Source organism: Grus americana, chromosome 7, assembly GCF_028858705.1.
Source record: "Grus americana isolate bGruAme1 chromosome 7, bGruAme1.mat, whole genome shotgun sequence".
Taxonomy (NCBI): Eukaryota; Metazoa; Chordata; class Aves; order Gruiformes; family Gruidae; genus Grus; species Grus americana.
Genome location: NC_072858.1, coordinates 29266118 through 29286673, shown reverse-complemented (window position 1 = coordinate 29286673; position 20556 = coordinate 29266118). Strand labels below are relative to the sequence as shown.

General features: G+C 38.6%; 1 protein-coding gene across 1 annotated transcript in view; it reads left to right on the top strand.

The window, feature by feature from the left end:
* Nucleotides 1-19544, top strand: part of LOC129208715 (rap1 GTPase-GDP dissociation stimulator 1-like) — a 41118-nt gene extending 21574 nt beyond the window's left edge. The window contains 9 exon segments of the mRNA XM_054831916.1: nucleotides 1270-1398; nucleotides 2584-2709; nucleotides 3347-3490; nucleotides 7444-7578; nucleotides 10735-10860; nucleotides 15055-15194; nucleotides 16055-16181; nucleotides 17246-17374; nucleotides 18603-19544. Of these exon segments, the coding sequence (XP_054687891.1) occupies nucleotides 1270-1398; nucleotides 2584-2709; nucleotides 3347-3490; nucleotides 7444-7578; nucleotides 10735-10860; nucleotides 15055-15194; nucleotides 16055-16181; nucleotides 17246-17374; nucleotides 18603-18736 (1190 nt within the window). The 3' untranslated portion in view covers nucleotides 18737-19544.
* Nucleotides 19545-20556: the final 1012 nt, after the last annotated feature.

Below are 20556 nucleotides of genomic sequence, written 5' to 3'. Positions count from 1 at the left end.
ACGGCCATATTGCAAACCTGCTTGCTTCTGTCAGAACACACGCCCAGCATGGATTTGATGAGATGACTATGACCATAACACACATGCTTTAATAATTTCTATTACTAACACAGCAATAAATACATCATAGAAAAATTAACTTCAGTGATTCCGATTGAATTAGAATCATATGTGCTACAATAGCACCCAGACACTTTCTAGTGTCTGTCATACATGCTGTTATCTAAGTTGCAGTCTAACTCTCAGCAAGACACTGCTGCAAAAGCAGTGTCATTGGACTGTTAAGCAACTGTCACTTGTATTTCATAGTTCTTGGCATTCTCAAAGTCATTTTAGATATTAAGCTTTCATTCATTACAAGACAAACTACAAAAAGAAAAGTTATCAGTGTTTTCCTCAGCAATTCTGCATGTGTAGTTAGTATACTGGGACCAGGACCAGATTAATTTTTACTTGCCCTACTTTGTTGACTTCCCTTAAGTCACACAAATTTACACCTGCTTGAAAACCTTACTCAGCCTATAAAAATCCCGAAGATAGCTTGAAATGAAGCACTCCAAGACTCCATACATGCTGAGCAACTAACATGCAAAGGACTGCAAGAGGATGATTCCCCTAGATGAACTTTAAAGCCACCTGTCTCTCAGTAGTATCTTATACCAGCCCAGATATTGGTAACATGTCTTGTTTTACAAAGATTTTTTTTTCCAGAAACAAAAAAGAATCATTATTCTAACATGCAAAAAGCATATATATGGCCATTTGCTATGAGTCAGAACACTGTTGATCCCTGAAAGCAGAGCCATCACTAGATTATGCTTTATCTTGGTTTCCAGTCCCTTCCATCTCCCTGCCCTTCAGAACAAAAGCAGCTGTAGAATAATAAGGCTGAGATTCCCATTCCCCAAGAGAAATAAGCCAACTGTCTGTTCCTCACTCAATTTTCAGATACATACCAAGAGATACAGCCCATCAGAATTCTCTTCAGAAGCTGCATTAGTAGTAGAGATGCTCATGCAATTGTCCTTATATATTTTTACAGTAGCTTAATTTCTCAAGTACAAACAGGAGGTTTAGCAAAACTGTCCTGAACCTGCATTTCCCAAACACGCACATTAGCCTGAACCCACAGCACGAAAGCTGTACAAATTCTAACAGTGTGAGAAAGAACCAGATTATCTTACTTCAAGGCATCTCAGTTGGCCCCTTTTTACTGATTTAATTGGTCCCTATTTAATCACCTTGAACTTCTATGCTTACTATTACCAGGGGATCTTCAGGAAGAGCTGGTGAAAGTAGGAGTAATCACATCACTAGTCCGAATATTAACTGATTATGCAGAGAGCGAACCACTTGTCCATGTCGATCTATTGGCCTTATGCAATCTCGCAGACCTTGGTAAGTAAATGTTTTTGTATCTTGAAGCAAAATATCTTCACACTGTCGATGCCTTCCCACGTACATGTAGGATGCCCACAGGTTTGTGGGCAGTTTTTTGTTTTGTGGTTTTTATGGGCGTTTGTTGGGTTATTGGCGGGTGGTGGGGGGAGCAAGGGGTGTGTATCAGTATTGCTTGTTTTGGGGTTTGTTTTTTTAAACACTCCTGATACCTAAATCAGGGACTGGCCACAGTACCTGTATTGGAGAAGTAACTACTCTTTCCTGGAGTACCAGCAATTGCTGGTACTATAGTAAACCAATGAGTTTTAATAGCTTTTGACCCAGAAAAAAAAGTATAGAAGGCATAACTTCATGTGGTAAATTGACAGTTTCAACTACTTCAGAGATGGTACATTAAGCACTCATTTATTAAAAAATTTCTACTTAACAACTGTTTACATACATTAATGAAACAGCTTCCCTTTTCATTTACACAATTTTCAAACCAAAGGCATCTCCACCGATTTTAAAATACATCTGTCCTACTTTACACAAGTTGTAAGTAGTGATGAAAGAAAAAGACCAAGTAGAAATAATATTATACTTTGTATATGGTCTGACTACAATTTGATCTACTGCTTCCTGCATTTAGGGAGAGGCAGGGAAGTGGTATGGTATCACACTGTCACACCATCCTCTAGTGAGGTCTGTCCTTTATAGATCACGTTGTTTAATACCATATTCCACTCAAATGTGTTCTGTCAGACAGCAGCAAGCTTTAAAAAAATTCATCTTTAACATCTTGTAAGTGTTTAGGATCCCAGCAAGACTAGAACCATTTAATCAAGGCAGAAGATATACTAATACAGCAAACTGGCATGTGCCAATTTGATATATTAAATAATCATACTACAGATGGATTTACAAGAGTCAACAGAATTAAGCCAGGATTAATTTCAGAGGTATTACAAGGTCATAGCTACAGTAGTTACACAAAAATAGTGTTAAAGAACAAAGCAAAGGGGAGAAGGGATGGAGTTTTGCTGTCTCGGTGCTGCCCAAAGGGACAGAAACATCTATAAAAACAGAAAAAGCATTCAAAACCAAAGTAGTGTCTAATCACTTCAGATTATAGGGAGATATGCTTTTAGCATTTAATCAGATAAAGAAACCTTCAAAATCTTGACTTTATCATATACACAGATACAGCCAAGGAAGCTCTAAGCAAGACAAAGATTGCTGAACAGCTTGTGAAACAACTGAGAAGAGCAGAGAACCATGAGAGGTTAGAAATTGTCTTTGAGGTCCTGCAAGCACTTGCACAAAATGGTAAGGCTCCTTTTGGCTGGGGGGAATAAGGGGAGACAGGGTACTTAGCTTAAGCTCTGGGTTCTGAGTTTGCCATGGTATCATACTACTGGAACCAGCAATCCCTTCAGTGGAAATAAGCAGAATAACATTTGAGATCCTGGCCTGAGCAAGACTTTGAAGCTTAATAGGTGAGGCAACAAAGAAAGGAGGGAGAGAGTAGCATTTCACTATTTCAGTGGATCCATAAGGTAGCAGATTCAAACTAATTCTCCATGGTGTGTAACAGGAAAGAGACTAGACATTGTTTTATATAAAAAAATGACAACCAAATATCATAGAACATGTTACTCTAAGCAGTGGTGTAACAAGCACCAAGAAGAATCCACTAAAAATACCTAAAATCTGTTACCAGGTATCTAAAGAAATGAAAACTCACAACTGGCAATACAAGAAAAGTCAAAGATTAATTGCAGAAGCTTTGTTCTTTCTGCTTTGGTGTCATCCTGGCACCAGAATGTCTATTACAAACAAAACCAAAAAAGTGACTGCACCTGAAAAAAGGCTGGCTAAAGTTCAAAGATTTAGCTTCCTAGTTTGAAACACTTCAACAAAGACCCAAGAAACTTTGAGTGTGCTTTTACTGTGATCTCTACAGATGCTCTGAAAGTGCAGTTGGTGGAGGCAGGCGTGCAAGAGGTGCTGTCTGAGATCCTGCTGAGGCTCCAGGGTAGTTCACAAGCTGAAGATACATGCATTGTGAAGGCTGCATCAGATCTCATTGTCTCTCTGCTTCTTGGAGGTAAAAAAGGGAATACTGACAATCCAGATACATAAAGAAACAACATCAAAAAGTCCCCTTAGCAGAGAAGTTGCCATCTGCTCTGTTGCTTTCATTTCCTTAACAGGGACACATCTGCAACCTGTTTCATAATCATTAGGGGAATTCTTCTCAGACACCACGCTTTTTCACTTTTTATAGGAGCCTAGTGCTTACATTGCCATGCTTCCCTTCAAGCATAGACATATGTTGCCTCAAGTAATCTAACACCACTGTGATTGCTCCTACACAGAACACAAAGGCAAGCACAAGAACTTCAGGCCATTGTAGCTGTACATGTGGTTGTCAGTTCACACCTTGCTTCTACAACTTGACTTTCAAAGCTGTCTTAAGAGCCAGTTTTAAATTTAAAGCTAATCACCAGATTAAGTCCACATGGTATTGAACTACTCATGTTTCCTCATTCACTATTCCAAATCTGTGTACATACTTTGAACATTTGGATTAAAAAAATGAAATGTAAGAACTTTCTTGTAATTTAAGTTCTGCATCTATCTATTAGGAACAGACTACACGCATTGCTGACCTAAATTTTTCACTAAGACTTTAAGCTGATTGCAGAAACACCACAAAAAGGCTAAAGACCTAACAGCAACTTAGTTTAGGTGGCCCTGCCATCTTGTATTTTGTGCAATACAGACAAAACATCAGGAACTGGACACTTACATTGCATCCCATTAGCCCCAAACCCAAAGCAACCAACAACTTAAAGATCTTATTAACTGTAACAATCTTTAAGTCACTATCAATTTGAATCTCCCCAAAGAGAGACACAACAGTTCACTTAGGGCTAATTATAAACAGACATGAGATGTTCTATTTATCACGCCACAGATAAGTACATACAGAAATTTTTTGTTAAGGGATGTTGTGTAATCTCCCAGAATGTTGGTACTTGCATCACAGCTACAGCAACAGCTATTGCTAATTTTACAAGAAATGGTTAGGTTAGTTACTCTCTACCCTTCAAAGATGGAAAGCTACTGTTTGTGAGTGGAGAGAAAAGCAACACTATAGATTTCATTGCTCCCTGGCTCTGAAATAGTACCGTTCTTGCTTTTCTGCAGACTGGAGACTTGCATACCTTTAGGTTACAGATGCTAGCGATACTAAGTAGTTTGAGGGGCACAACCGTGAAAAATAGGATGGTCAGGTGTGCAAGCTTTCACACTTTTTTTCCTAAATCACATATTAGAAGGGAGACTCTGGAAATGTTTCATGCCAAATACACTTGTTACGAAAAAAAATAACAGTTATTGATATTTTAGGTTTTAAGTCACTTTTAGGAAGGGAGGGCTACTCAGCTACATCAGAGAAAAATAAATCCAAGATTATCTATTTTATCTTTCACACTTTCCTATTATAGATAGCAATGAGCCTTAATACTATGTAGAGAGAAACACAGAGAGACTCTTATAAACAGATTCCTGGAAGGCATGCTGTGCTGAATCAGTCAGCAGAAGATACCTCACCATGTTTTCTGTTTTCTCACTCATAGCTACTATACTAGCTTCAAACTCAATTAACAAAAAGGAGCTTTTTCAACATTGCTCTACTTTCTGCATTAATATGTGCTTAATTATCATAAGATTCCCTCACCTGTCTGAACATTTAGCTAGTCTCTTTTTTTTTTTTTTTTTAAAGCAAGCTATCATGTGCACATCTTTTCCCCTCACCCCCCATCCTTTCTAGACTCTTTCTTCCTTGTCTTATACCTTGCTCTGAATCAGCCATTGTGCATCATGGTTCTACAAAGGCCACAAATTCTCTCCGTGCATTTAAACTGGCTATCTTCAATTTATTCAGCTGAATGGCTTGCTTTGTCACTCACTTCTCCCTCCATCTCACCCACAACCCCACTAGATGTTTCATGTGGAAAAAGTGAATAATCCCTTTCAGGCCCCAGTATGTGCCACTGATGTATGCACAGCCTTTAATCTGAGAGGAAAAAAAATCCTATGGAAATCTGATCTCAGCATCAAATGACTTCTGAGGCAGTGAAAAGATGACAGACAGCTTTTGCAGCTATGAAAGTGGCTGTTCCTATCAGACTAACTACAGGCCATTAAATTAAAGGTTCTGCTGCTATCTAAGCAAAAATCCATAGAAGAGAACACCAATTTGGAGCTCTGACAATCAAAGCAAGGCAACCACTAATGGATTCTGCCTATTCGCACTTTACTACAAGAGAAAATGCTCTGCCATTCTTTGGTTTGAAAGGTGGGGGGAAGAAAGAAATTAAGTTCAATTAAGGTTAGTCTATATGAAGGTCAAAGTATTTTGCCTGTAGAATTTTGTCAGACAAAAAGAGATAATCTGTTCCTAGAGAACCTATTCCTGAAGAGGGCTGGGCAATTTTCCTCATGTACTCTGATCTCCAAAGATTAGGACTAGGCAAGAGAACATTTGAAGAATCACAAGCAAAAAACATGAGCTTTAGAGAATGTATGCATAAATTGATATCAAAAGATTTTTGCATGGGTAGAATTCAAACTATTTCACAGACTGACAGTTCTCTTATGAGAATATTCACTTATAAGCCTTTGACAAATTCTTACTTAAAATATGTAGTAATACAGGGGAAAAATATGCTACTAACTGAAATGCAAAGAGAGTAAAGGAATAGTAGGCATTGGTTCAGAAGACAACATGGAGGAGTTTCTACTACTTTGGGGTGGAAATAACATTCAAATCAGCAAAGGTGTTAAAATTACTAGAGCCATTTTTAAGTGGTATACACATAAGATTTAGAAGTCTCTATATCTTAGGCATGCAGTCAGTACCATGAGAAGCACCTAAAGTTACTTTAGGCCAGATTCTGTATTTGTATGAAGTCTGTATAGTTCCACAGATAATTGTTTACCCCAGGTAAAGATGTGGTCTTCCTATATAGCCTTCACACAGTTTTGTCACATTTTTAACAAACAGCATTCACATGGTAACAGCACAGCAATAAGGAAATGTTGACTGGTGTCAGGAATATGCTTCTCTTGAGATATAATAAACTGCATAAAATACAGAAAAATATTTGCCAAACAGCATCTTCAAAATACTTCCTTCAGAGAGGATGCAGACCATAATATGTTGGGTTTCCTTTTGCTCTTTAAAGCACTTTCATTTCCTATCAAGGTGAGCTAAGTAACTTCTGATAACAAAAGGGCTGTCACCTCTGCAGAGCAAGTTCTCAAACACAGGTAGACACAGGCATGCACTAGCAAAATATTGCAGAGCATGTGCCAGGCAAAGTGGTAGCTCTTTGGAATGTACAAATCTACTCTTTCCCTAGTATTAAACAGATCACTCTCTAGGTCAACTCATTTTCCTAGCTTCATATGAGTGCAACTTCTCATTTCAGTAAGTGGGTTTCTCAAAACAGGTAAGAAAAACCTCGGCCTGCTTCTCTTTTGATGATTAGTTAGTGACAAGTTATTTGACTGAATACAAGCAGTAAGAGCAGCACAAAACTAGTGATCGGACTCACCATTGCTGGATAAGATCCCTGGTCTCACAATACTCTCTTAAACCAGTCGAACAGAAAAACTGGAGTATTAAAGCTATCCTGTGGAAAATGCCACCAGTATTCCACCACATATATGGTGGAAAATAAAGCAATATTGAGAAGAAATTGCTGACGAACCTATGGTTTTGAATTTGACAGTGAGTGTCCCTAGAAAGCTCTCTGAAGCTAAGCTTTACTAGAGGGTGTCTCAGCATCAGTTCACAGGTGGCTGATACCCACTTATCTCTAGAGAGCTGAAGGTTGTAAAAAACAATGTGAAAGCTGCAGTCTCAATCTTATCAAGACATGAAAACAGCCAAAGCAAAGATTCCTTGAATTCTCTATTTGCATAATTAATTTCTATCATTGTGTTTCTTATCTCTCTCACCTGCTTGTTTTTTGCCTCTTTCTTCAGACGGCAACTGTGTACGAATGGTACAGCTGGGAGTCATACATCAGCTTCTGGATCTTTTGGAGAAACATGTAGAGAGTGGGGACATCTCTGTTCAACATGCTGCACTCAGTGCACTTCGAAACCTTGCTATACCAGGTACAGAGTTTGAGGACAATTGACTTACTGTGATTCTTTGTAAAGATGGGTCATTTAATGGAGATTGGTGCAGCTCTATCCAAGTCAAATTCCAGTCCCTTGTATTTTGAGGGGCAATTGACCATTTTTTCCCCTGCAGAGACAGACACATTTGAATAATACATCAGGAGTTCTCATCTACATAAAGGGTCTAAATATAATGAAGTGTGATCTCATTGCCAGCTGCTGAAATGGTTTCATAGTAAGACCATACAGCAGTTCAAGGCAAAGATGCAGAACAGTTCATAGCTTAAAATACAGAGTATGAGGTGGACCTATCACAACACAGCTAGCAGGCATTTCATAAATCTGTTCCTCTTCTACAAAGACAATATTCAATGCAAATTCAGCCTTTGTAACACACTTAGCTACAATACTTAAAAGGGGCATATAAGAAAGATAGGGAGAGACTTTTTAGTAGGGCCTTTTGTGATAGGACAAGGAGTAAGGGGTTTAAACTAAAAGAGGGTAGATTTAGACTAGATAAGGAATAAGGTTTTTTACAATGAGAGCGACGAAACACTGGAACAGGTTGTCCAGAGAGGTGGTAGATGCCCCATCCCTAGAAACATTCAATGTCAGGTTGGATGGGGCTCTGAGCAACCTGATCTGGTTGAAAATGTCCCTGCTCATTGCAGAAGGGTTGGACTAAATGATCTTTAAAGGTCCCTTCCAACCCAAACTATTCTGTGATTCTACTCTTGTGATCTTTTGATTGTGCTGCTTCTCATCTCAAATCTACTACTTCCATGTGAAAGTGCAATTCAGGCCAAAAATGTTTTGCTAAAGACTTAACAGTACAGCACCCTGCAATGCATCCGTTACACTGCTATACAGTACTCCAGAGGAGAGCATGACAACACCACTGTTTTCTGAAAATGAAAGAACTTTAAGTTATCTGCCAATTTTATCATGTAAGCTAGCCAGCATGCTTGGTTTAACAGTTTTATACATAATCATTGCTTTGAAAAAGTGAGAGCCCCATAATATACTAGTTGCGACTTTGCTTCCACTGCCTCTTTTTAAAGCCTGATATACTCTCATTTCCTCTTGCAGACAGCTCTCCTCCAAACTTCACCTATTTCTTTCAACTTATTTTTGATACGATCTCAAATAATTTATTTAGTTTGGCTTATAGTATTATCATACTCTCTGGATCATAATAGCCAGCCATGTCTGTCTACTCAGTATTTTCATAAACATATTTCACACCATAAGCCCCTCACTGCTTCTACGTATATTTTGTTTCACTGTGAAGAGATATTCTACCACCATTCACATCAGCAAACGGGGGCCTATGCAAATTGCTTTTTGGTGCTGATAGAGTATGCAGTATTTCAACCATGCATGCCAGCTACCTTACATCAGTTACAACCTCACACAGAGCTATTAGAAGATAATCACAGAATCAGAGAGTCATTTAAAATCAGAATGCCATCCAGCTGAAATTAGGAGAGTAATTTAGTAGGTAAAATGTAACTATCTTTATTAGAATGAAAAGGTGGATTTATTTTCTATAAGCCTAGGGGTGTCCCATGCTTAGTTCTCATTCACTTCACTCCTGCAATACGTACAATAGGATTTAATTATTACAAGCAGCGAAGATACCAATTAATCTAACTTGAAAGACAGCAATTTTCATGTAGTTTCCCTTGACAATAAGCAGAGGAGACCACATTCTAACTCGCAACGGAATCTGTTCCTCAACGAACAGGAAGGCCCACTTTTTGCAATGGCAAGCCCAGGCATTCCTTGGGAGCTCCTTAAAGCAATGCACACAGCCAATCTTGCAAAGATTATAGGATCTAAAACTCCAGAAAAATGTGGTTGCAACCTACAACTTCACCCCCTCTATCACTGCCTGCTACACATAGTACCAGATCTTAATGTTCTTTGCTGCTGTACTTTAAAAGGCTCAACTCCGAATTATGAAAACATCAATGTTTCAATACAGAGTCTATTTTGGTTGTCTCTCCAAGTCTATTACAAACCATTTTAGATCTTTCCAAGTTTGTGGGCAATGCATAGCACTTGAAATACTATTCCTACACTCTGCTGTCCCTCATCAATTCATAAAAATACCAGAATATGGAAACTGTAAGATATTCCCTCACAATAATACATTACTTCCAGAAATGCACAAACTCTATTACTTGCAACAATATAGTCTGCTACCTGGAAAAGAAAAAACCCTAAGTGCAAATCCATACAAATCATAAAATAAAAATTAATTAAATATGGGCCAACACTTGCAAATGGGTACAGGGGAAGTCTTCAATTCAAGTAGTGATCTTAAAAGAAAACAGGTGTTTATAGAAAAAATTGAAAAATTCATTACACTCTAGTGAATGGAGTCGGTTTGTGTCACTGAAAAACAAAGACATTAAGAGCAAGTTACTTAACAGCGTCTGCCTCTCACTTTGCTCGGTAGAAAGCAGAAGGGATAGAACAGTTACCTCCCCTAATTTCATTGTCCTGTCATTCCCCTGCCCCTCAAAAAAAAGGCACACAGAGAATGGGGAAAAAAATGCTCTGGAGGAAGCAGCTTTTGGTAGCATAGTCAAGCAGCATTAGGACTCTTTCCAGACAAGCTTCTGATTATTACCAGGGATTACTGCACTAACTGGAGCAAAAACCCACGAATTAGGAGAGGAAAGCACAGAAACAAAGGCATGAACAACAGGGGATCAATGAGCTCAAATACAAAAAGCAAATTCTTTCTCAAGAAACAGCTGTGTAAATCACTTCTGCCATCCAGTTAGGATGAGCAAGCATAGGAAAGGCTCGCTCATGTGAGTGGGCGGATAATCTATTACAACTAGAAAAAGATAAACAACAATGCTGTGTTTATCCTCTTATGTAGTTCATTCCAGGCAGGGCTGAGATCAGAAGTGACAAAAACATAACAGCAATACCTAGGAAGTTTTCAGTTCACAAGCAAAGCCTAAACAGGCAGGTAGTCCTGACTTCATTTCTGAGTGCTGTAACAAGTTGGATCTTCTGCTAAGAGCATAACGGAGCATAAAATTCAGAACAACAGTTATGTCATATCTGTATTTTCAGATGCTTGTGTAGTTACTGAGCTTCACGTCAACATCTTTTTTCCCCATTTCCTAGTTGTTAACAAGATTCAAATGCTGGAGGAAGGTGTGGCAGAACGGATTCAGGCACTTCTAAGGTCAGAGATGCCTCCCATGCAGTTTAAACTTCTTGGAACACTACGGATGTTAGCAGATGGCCAAGGTAGGGAATTGCTAATGTTTACTGATGTCAACTATACACTCCCCTCCTCCCTTCCCCCTACATGACTACAGATGTGCAAGGAGACTACAGGCTGTGTCCTGCTAACCTAATTCCACTCCATCTGGAGAGGTTCCAACAGAGATGATTGCCAGAGGCTGCGAGCCTTCCACACTGACCCAGTCTCAAAGGTAAATGAGAAACAAACCAAATGGAAGAATCTGCAGTGGTCAGTGAGAAATGGCAAAGGCCTAAAAGGAAGATGTTTTCCACCAGACGTATACCAGCAAAGCATGAGTATGATGGAAAAGAGTCAGGCTAAGGATCGACAGTGCCAAATCACAGGAAAGCAAATCAGTAGAACTGGAGAATAGAAAAGAATTAAAGGAAGCTGGGGTGGAGAGAGGCAGGAGAAATGAGTTTCCACCAGTCACACAGTCCCTCTATACATGTTGCCAGTGTCTCAAATGTTCAATTTACTTGCATGTGGAAATATGAGATCATCTACTTGCACTTCATGCAGTTTTACACAGGGGTGGGTATGCAAAGGTAACAATACTCACATATAGTTGCATTTTGAGAAACATGCACAATATTGGAATTACATTAAGATCTACTCTGATATCTTAATGCATCCTTAAGCTTGTCTAGCTTCTTACCAGAGTATAACACAACATCAGGTGTTGTGGTGTTTGTCTTTTTTAATAAGCATTCTAATTCTTTCATATCACAGGAGCAGCTGCTCTAGAACACTAATCGGTACAGACCAGCTTGGCATGCAGGACTAACAAGAAATAGGTCAAAAACAGACCCAGAAAAAATTATGACCATTTTGCAACAGGAACTGACAGCTGGTACATAACAAGAACAATCACAAATTCATTAGTTATATGGAAGGGGAAAAAGCCTCACTCTCCCACATTCCATGATGCACTCTTTTACACCACTGCAGACACCACTTTAATATGGCAGCTACTTGCATTCTTTTGCAAATTAATATGCATGACATCTAGCACTCATTATTTTGCACTGATTCCAGTCCAGTAAAAAGCTGCTTTCACTTATATATCACCATGGTAGGAAACAGACATTGCAAGTTATATAGAAACTTAGCCTCTTCTTCCGCTCAGGCTTTGAGGGAAGTCATTAAAAGGTCATTTCTTTGAAGTTATATCTGAATTGTGACAGGGGAAACCATTTAGTTTTTAAAATTAAGACATCATAATAATACAGGTCTAAATTATCAAACACTAAATTATCTTGTTTAGTCAATGCTATTTACCAGCACTGGTATGAAGTTGGAATTTGGCACAAAATGGTACAACTTCTGAAGCTGAAACAGTACAGATATCAAAGTGTAGAGTAGAAAAAATACCTGGAAGATTATTCAATGTTTACCCATTCCTGCCTGCAAACACACAATTCTCCCACCTTTACTTACTGATCTGTTTACCAGGAGCTAACCTTGCCCTTAATTAACTCAGCCTGAAACTTATGAATACACATCTACTAAGAAGTCCACACTAAATTAGTTAATTGCATTTTCTAGTATCACTTCATTAGCCTGACAATCACTGGGCACGCTGCAGCCTACAGACTAGAAGAGGTAGGTTTCTTTCTAACTACAAAAAACTGCACTCAGATCTGTCAGCTCCATTACACTAAAGAGATGTTAACATTAACTCCTGGTTCTTCCACTGTTTTGCTTCAGAGCAGCAGCAGAATTTGTGCACTTCAACAGCCGAAGGACTTTCAGCTCAACTGAAAGTTCATACGCACAATTTATTCAAGTTTGGCATTTAGTAAGTTAAAAGGTCCTCCCGTTCCTGTTAAGAATAACTAATTGGGCTTTATCTCAAGAGCTCTATTGCTGGCAGACATAAGGAAGTCCCTGTCAAACTGGGTCAAGATGCCTCCTTTGAGCAAACCTCTTAGACTGGTTGCACTCACCACCTTTTCACCTTTTGCAGCTTTCTGTACTAAACTGGATTACCATGATCTCCTCAGACTAACATGTAACATCTGACCTAGAAACAAAAGCTTTTCTGTTACAGGAGGCAGCACACAAATGGTTGTACAAGTAACATCTCTAAACAAACATGTTCAACTAGCCTAAAAACTCCCACATTCCTTGTGGGATTTTGATTTGTGAATTGTTCTTTAGTGTACTAGACCAAAAAAAGGAAGTGTCCATCCGTCCTCCCTCATCTCCCTCCCCAAAATCGAAAGAGTATAGGCTGACTTACAGTTTCTGCAAAACTTCCAGAGTAATCATGTGATTTATTGACACTGACCTTCTGATCCACACTTTGACTTTTTCTTCAGAATATCTCAAAACAAATGCACCACACAGAAAGGGACAGGTTAAGAAGTGAGCAGGATGATTCCCCTATCAGCTGAACTTATCCCTTCCAGATGTTAGTTTTGGTTCTTCCTCAAGTCTTTGCTTCAGCAAAGCTCCAAAAGACAAACTTCCCAGTATCTTAAAATCATACAGACTTTCCCCCACATTTTTCCTTTTCTGAATTTCCTTCCAAAGGAGCAGGGATCTCCCTGGTTACCTTCTTTCAGGCCTAGAACTATTTTAAGACTGGAAAACCAGAAAAAGATGAGAAAAAGCTCACAGACCCTATACAGCCCTTCATAGGGAATTTAGACTTCCCATGAAGGCATTTACCACATCTTTCCTTCTTCAGAGCACACAATGCACATTCCAATCATCTGGTCTGGTCCTCCAGCATCAAGAGATGAGGTGCAGGCATGGGACAGGACTCAAGATGACCAAAATGAAGTCAACAATAAAAATGCTGAATTACAAACAACTACATTTCAATTAAATCTTATAACCACAGTATATTTTTGCAAATAGAAAAATTCTACACCAAAAGTGAGCATCTGTCCTATGACTACTCTTGCCTCAGTTGCTACATCTTGTGCCCAGTCAGAAGTACTGTGCACTTACATTCTCAGTTCACATCAGCTGGAACACATGGAAAAAGTGGTCTGGCAGTTTACAAAACAGCCCTTTGGTACTCAAAGCCAAATGGAGGGGTACTCAATTCCTACAAAAAGGCAGCTTAAGTTGTGCACATTAGTACTTTCTGTTTCCTGGTACTCTTCAATTAAAAGAAAACTCTAGCTGAACTAAAATGTAGAATTTCAAAGTCTTACATATTGAACAGATTTAACTAACTGAAATTACTGAAGCAGCATTTACCAGGATGTTCTCAGGGCTGAACCTCTGCTCAACATATTTGGTTAAAATAATGTATTTCAGTCCTCAGCACCCTTATATCTGCATTTTTCCTTTGCTTAGTTACTTTTGATCCACAGCACTTTAAAGATGCATTATTAAGCTGCAGTAAGACTCATGTGGAACCACGTGTTAGACTGACGCAATATTGAGAAAGCATGAGTAAAGTTCCTTTCACCGCTGAACTTCTAAGAGCTTTGGGAGTAGTCTCCCTTAGTGCCAACAAGTCTTAAACCACAGCATATCATTAGCGTTCCACTTCTTAGGAAAAGTTGTTGAGTGATGTTTTTCCAAATGTCAACCACACAGACTAATACTTCTAGCAAGTCTTGAGATAGGGTTCCTGAAACACAGGGGAAGGCAAATTAAAAGGCTCCTCCAAACTCTGGGGGAAGTTTTGATGGTGCCTAATACAATGTTCTTAAGACTTGAGACATGCAATTCAAGTCACACTGCAATTCTGTACTAAGATTTGGCTTCCCACATGCTACCAACAGTAATTATCACCATTACTGAGAGCACTGAAACAGCAAGAACAGACTCTGAAGAGCCCATGATTACATTTGTGCAGGGCTCAAAGAGCAAGTGCAAGAAACCAAACAGGAAAGGGATAATCCTCATGAAGATTTCAGTATAGCAACCAAGTATTTGCTTTCAAAGATATGAAGCTGCTCATCTTAAGCCCTGCTTCAGAAGCCTCTTAAAACAGATAGGTCTATCAGAAGAGCTTACTTTGTTCTTTACCTCCAAAAGTTGCCCTAACACAACTGGCATTCTTCAGGTAAAGATTTCCAAGATCCCTTAAAAGCCCAGTGTTTTAGTTACAGCTCTTAAAGGATATTGAGCTCAGGCCTGTGGTCCTGGCTACTTTTACATTCACATTTGTGACAGAAAAACTGAGAAGCCCAGTTTTGAATGCCTCCTGATGATGCTTTTCTCTTCAGCTGATGCAGCTGAAATCTTGGGCCAAGACCCCATGCTGCTGAACAGACTTGTGCAGTGGTGCAACGCCAACGACCACACCGGCGTTTGTGGAGAAGCAAATCGGCTGCTAGCATCGATCTTGCGTCACAACAGATCCCAAGTACGAGAGCTATTGGTCTGATACGTTTCTACTTTATCCTTCTCAAACATTTTTAAAGCTTGTCAAAATAGTTAAGGGTTAAATGTTAAACAGCACATACAGCTTTACCATTAAAAACTTGCAAGTTCCCAGTAGGAAGCCCTCTAGTCTAGCAGGAAAGCAGTGCTTCCACAGATACTGCACAGAAACAAGCAATATGGTTACTGTCACTTGTCAACTTTTACTTTGCTTGAGTAAGGCTTGAAAAATGCTAAGTAGGTAAAGCTCTTCTATTTCCATAAATATTAGTTGCAAATTTCAAATTAAAATGGTAAAGGTAACCCAGACCTGTCCCAAACATCAGTCCTCCAAGAGCTCCAGAGAGCTCACTTACCCACCTCGTAACAGATGAATCTGGCATGATCTGTACCTGCTGGCATATTAGAAGAGGCTTATTTTTCTTGCAAATCATGCTATTATACACAGGTATCCCAACCATGCTTTACTTTGAGGTAGTGATAAGAAAGTAGATACTATCTGCACAGGCTTCAATAGAACTAATCTTTGCTTGTTTTAAGGCTTGAAATGGAAAATTGGAATAATGCCAAACTAAGACTCTTGAGACAAAATGTACGTTATAGATATGCATATACATAATTATAAGTATTGATGTTCCAAGTAAATTAGACCAGCCTTAAGCAACATGTGTGATCAGCACCAAAAGAAATGTTATCTCTAGTCTTCAAATGTAGTCAGTTTGCATTGCAGCAGGTAAATCATTCCCCATCTATTCAGAGGCTGAGTGCAATCTCATTTCTTTTCATTCTACTTTATTCATAAGTTAGATTTCCATCTGTGATGTTTTACCTTTGCTTTAACAGGAAGTGGTCAAAGCCATCCAGGAGGCACAAGGAGTGAAGCATCTGGTTTCCATGACAACAAGCAAACATGCTGCCATGCAGAATGAGGCTCTGAATGCCTTGGCAATAGCATCCACAATCGATTTAGGTATTTCTTTCCTGGAAGTATAGCTGTGCAAGATACTCAATTATTAAGAAACATTGTCATGCTGTTAATTCTACATAACACGTAAGAAAAAGCATGTTTCTTGTATAGATTTAGCTCTTCAGCATGAAATAAAGGAGGTCAACCATCCAGAAGATTGCAAAAGCAATAAGCTTCAGGAATTGCCTGAAGATTTTTTGTTTTGGGTAGAGTCAAATGATCAGGTTGTGTGGACAGGTACAACCTGTTGACTAGCATGGTGTCATGTTAGAAACCTACACAAAAAACAGAAGGAAAGTAAAGGTGATGAAGACTAGAGAAAAAGATGAAAAAGACTAAATGAAGACAAAATTAAGGACAAATTATGGACTTGAATGGTCAAGAAAGACTATAAATGGAGGAAATAATATTCAGAAGACATTTGAATGCAGGAGAAAACATAAGCATAGACAAAAGGGCTTGTAGAAGCTGCAAATGAAGTGTGAGAAAACTATAAAGGTTCTAACTACTTTTACTGAGTTAATTTTCAGAGATATAGTATAACTGAATATAATTTCTTTCAGATTTTTCCTGTATGATTGATCACATTTTAAAATGTGTCTCAATTTTATTGTAAAATAAAGTCACCACAGAAATCTATATACATCAAAAGATAAATTGAAAAGAAATAGTTTACTCAAAATCTAGAATTTTACTAGGTAATAGTTTACTTGAAATCTACAATTTAGCCCATTTTACTGCTTGGTCCACCATTAAGGCTCTCAAACCCAATTGGGCAACTAACATGAATCAACATTTCTAGCACTGATCATTGCAAATTTTATTCTCTTATGAGGTTATTTCATATAAACGATAGTATACAGGTTCTACCTTCCAGAATGAGGCCAGTGAAGAAACACTGTACAGAAGATACAGAAATTCTTCAGTACAGAACACAGATGCCCAAGACATCCATGTATAGCCAATTTGAAATTAAGCCAGTCAGGCATTTTGTTTTTAAAAAGCAAGCATGTTCACTCTCTACCTTTTCAGTTAACAGCTCTGGTATTTGTTTACTTATTTTTCAGAAACCCTTGAGGAATCTTTCAAGGAATCGCAGCTAGTTCAAAGCTTACACAGACTTCTACAAGATGATAATACAAGTCCTGAGGTGAAATATAATTCAATGGGTCTTTTGTGCAGTCTTCTTAATTCAGGTAACTTAATTTTAAGTTGTCTGTGATGAAAACACAAGTATTTTCTGTTACTGAAATGTGCTGCTTGCAATGTTGCAGTCAGTGAGTAGAAAAGGATATTAAAGAGGTTCATTCTTCACTGACCACCAAAAATTCCAGTCAAGTAGCTTCTTTATGAAAAGTTGATTAAACCATCAGTTGAATAAAAAAAGAAAGCCTTTATTCCAGTGAGATAGTGGCATAATCAAGTACTGAAATAGCAAAATTAGACCCTCGGAATAAAGGCATCTTTGTCCAAATTCAACATGCACAAGTGTCTGGCAGTCCCGGGTCCTGTATGTACCACAGCATTTTTGTGTTCAAAGAAATAGTCTGTAGTGCCTTCTGCAGGCAGGCACACATTTGTTCTGCCTATGCCGTAAGCAAACTAGAAGCTCACACAAAACAACAATTTTAGCTATGCTGCCTTTCAATAGCAACTTTTAGTAAAACATATGAAAGGTATGATTTCAGTTTCTCTCACTCCATGGTTAGGGCAGACTTAAAATGCTTCGAACAAGATCAGACTCATCCTGGATGTGTGGCACTAACTGAAAACAACCACCTTGAAACCAGGAGTCCAAAGATCTCATGCCAGTTTCTCACATCTTAATACATACATCATGTAAATTGAAAATAATGATTGTGTTCAGGCAAGGATATGCCACCAGGGGAGCTGCCTTCCAAATCCTGGAGCCTCTCTATATTGGCAGACAAACTGGATTTTGCAGTATACTCTTTCTCCCCTGTAGCCACATAGATAATGCAATAGGGATAAGTATTTGCATCCTTCAGTGCTACCACAGAGTATTGACACAGCAGATACGACCTACAAGACTTTTTTCCAGAGGTGTACATACTTAGCACTTTACAGACTAGCTAACACAAAGAATTGAGTCATACTAATATGAAAGGCTAACAAAAAGCATACAGGCAAAAAAATGCCAGAACTTCTACAATTTTACTTTTTACATTTTCAAAATGCTTTTCTTCTGTTCAATCAGTTCTTGGAAGCCAAACAGGAGGAAAAATCTTAACCTGTTCAATACTTTCAATGGCTGAAAGGGTATCTATTGAGAGAAATTTATTTTAATTAAAGCAGCTCATTTTAAACAGCAAGTACTCCAAACTTTTTTCTTACAAGAATTGTTGGGAGCCACTATGCTGCCATGGCATGTCACTAAAAGTCAGCACTTCATCTCCCATTCAGGTGATCTGAGACAAGAAATAGAAGAGGACAAGATTAAAGAAACCCTTGAACAACTCTGCAGTCACAGCAATGCAAATGTGGTCAAGGAAGCTGTCACAACATTACAGATCTTGAGAGGAGAGACACCCCAGTAGCCTCCCTTCTTCCCCATAGCAACCCTGCACTGCTGCCGAGGCAAATGCAATAAAATGCCAGCTTTGCCAACCCTACCTTGCATTTGTCATGCTGCCGCATAACCAACACTACTAAAGCCCAGGTACAGCTCCTGCTTTTCAAGCTGTACATACAAAAAATACTCTTGCTCATCTATTTGGCCTACAGATACATTGCTGCTGCTCTTCGCTGAGCTACTAACACACAGCAGTAGGAGTAAGGCCTGTCAAGCAAGTGATCTTAGAAAGCATCTCCTGGGAAACATCAGACAATCACCACTTCTGTAATACATTATTAAGCTGCTTGGTTTTGTCAAATCAGGATATCACTTGTAGTTTTTTCTGATATCTATAGGATTTTAACCCATTACAAAAAAATCTCAAGCATCTGTAACAATGGGCTTTTAGATTAGATGAGAGCTGCAGCTTAAACAATGCAAAGGGCTAATTGGCACTAATTCAACCTCTGCACATTGTGAATCAACCTGTGAGCCCAGCACTTAACTGAACACGTTAAAAATGCCATGAAACTGTACCTTTAAAACAACTCCCCCTTCAATTTCCAATTTTCAAGTTCATCTTATTTTTACCTGCTAGCATCACAAGCTATATTCCTAAATATCTAAGGTCAGGGTCTTGTCCTAATTTCAGATTTGCAGCTATTGTAACCTGGAATGAGACTCAGTAGAAGCAAAGGTTACAAGAAACTGCAGTCAATGTCCATACAGTGCTTGGACAAGTTCAAGCTAGTTAAAAATTACAAGTGGGCATGTGCGAAGATTTGGAGGCAGCTGGCCTTTCATTAAATTATCTCCAGTAAAAGAACCTGGGTTTAACTTTAGATAGTGAAAAATTGTAGTAAAATAAATGCCTCTGAACATTTCTACAGAAACTTCTCATATTTAAAAATGGTCACTTGATAAAATAGGTAAGAACAGGACCTATAGCACAACTTGCTCTTATGGGGAACTTTCTGAAGCAGTTCCAAGTACGTTGCAGAGTCACATTGCCAAGACCTAGGAGATCAAATTCAAAACCCTGTAGTGGTAGATACTGAAGAGCTAGGGAGCAATGACTCTTATTAGCCAGCAGTAAAAGCTATTGAGAAAACACATGAAAGTACTGACCTTTAAAAAGTTGTTATAAGCAGGGAATATTTAAAATTTAACAAAGCCTCCTGTTCTCAAACAATTTGAGTATAACTGGCTTATATCTGCGAACAAACATAACAGCTTTGTTCCTGCAAAAGCTTGCCCACTTGCAAAACATTTTAACACTATTTAGCCCACTACCAAGTATCACTTTCAGGAGTACTCCTGAGAAAGAGCATTTCATAAAACCACCCCAGACAAGTCACTTGGTGAGTAACACACAAGCAGGTTTTTACCACATAGTAGGAAAAAAGAAAAACAAGAGCTGAGTCATGTGCAATTTCCTCTCTAGCTTAAAGCACACAGTGATATGAGCATCCTACACATTTCCAATGGCAAAATGAGAAATAGTTTCAGACCTCAACTTCTTAAGATATGGGGTTGTGCCTAAACCAGGCATTAGTATGAGATATATCAGGATCTTTAAGTTCTATATATACACACACACCCCAAATAACCACAGTCAAAGTTAAGTCATTTTCAGAAATGATCCAGCCTTAGCATTCTAGAGTATCTAATTCCAGATACTGCATTAATATAGCCATTATCTATTGCTTAACGTTTATCTGACCTTACTGATTCAAATCATGTTTTAATGCATTGAAGAAACATTAAAATGCTCCAAGAAGCAGACACAAACAATTTCTGCAA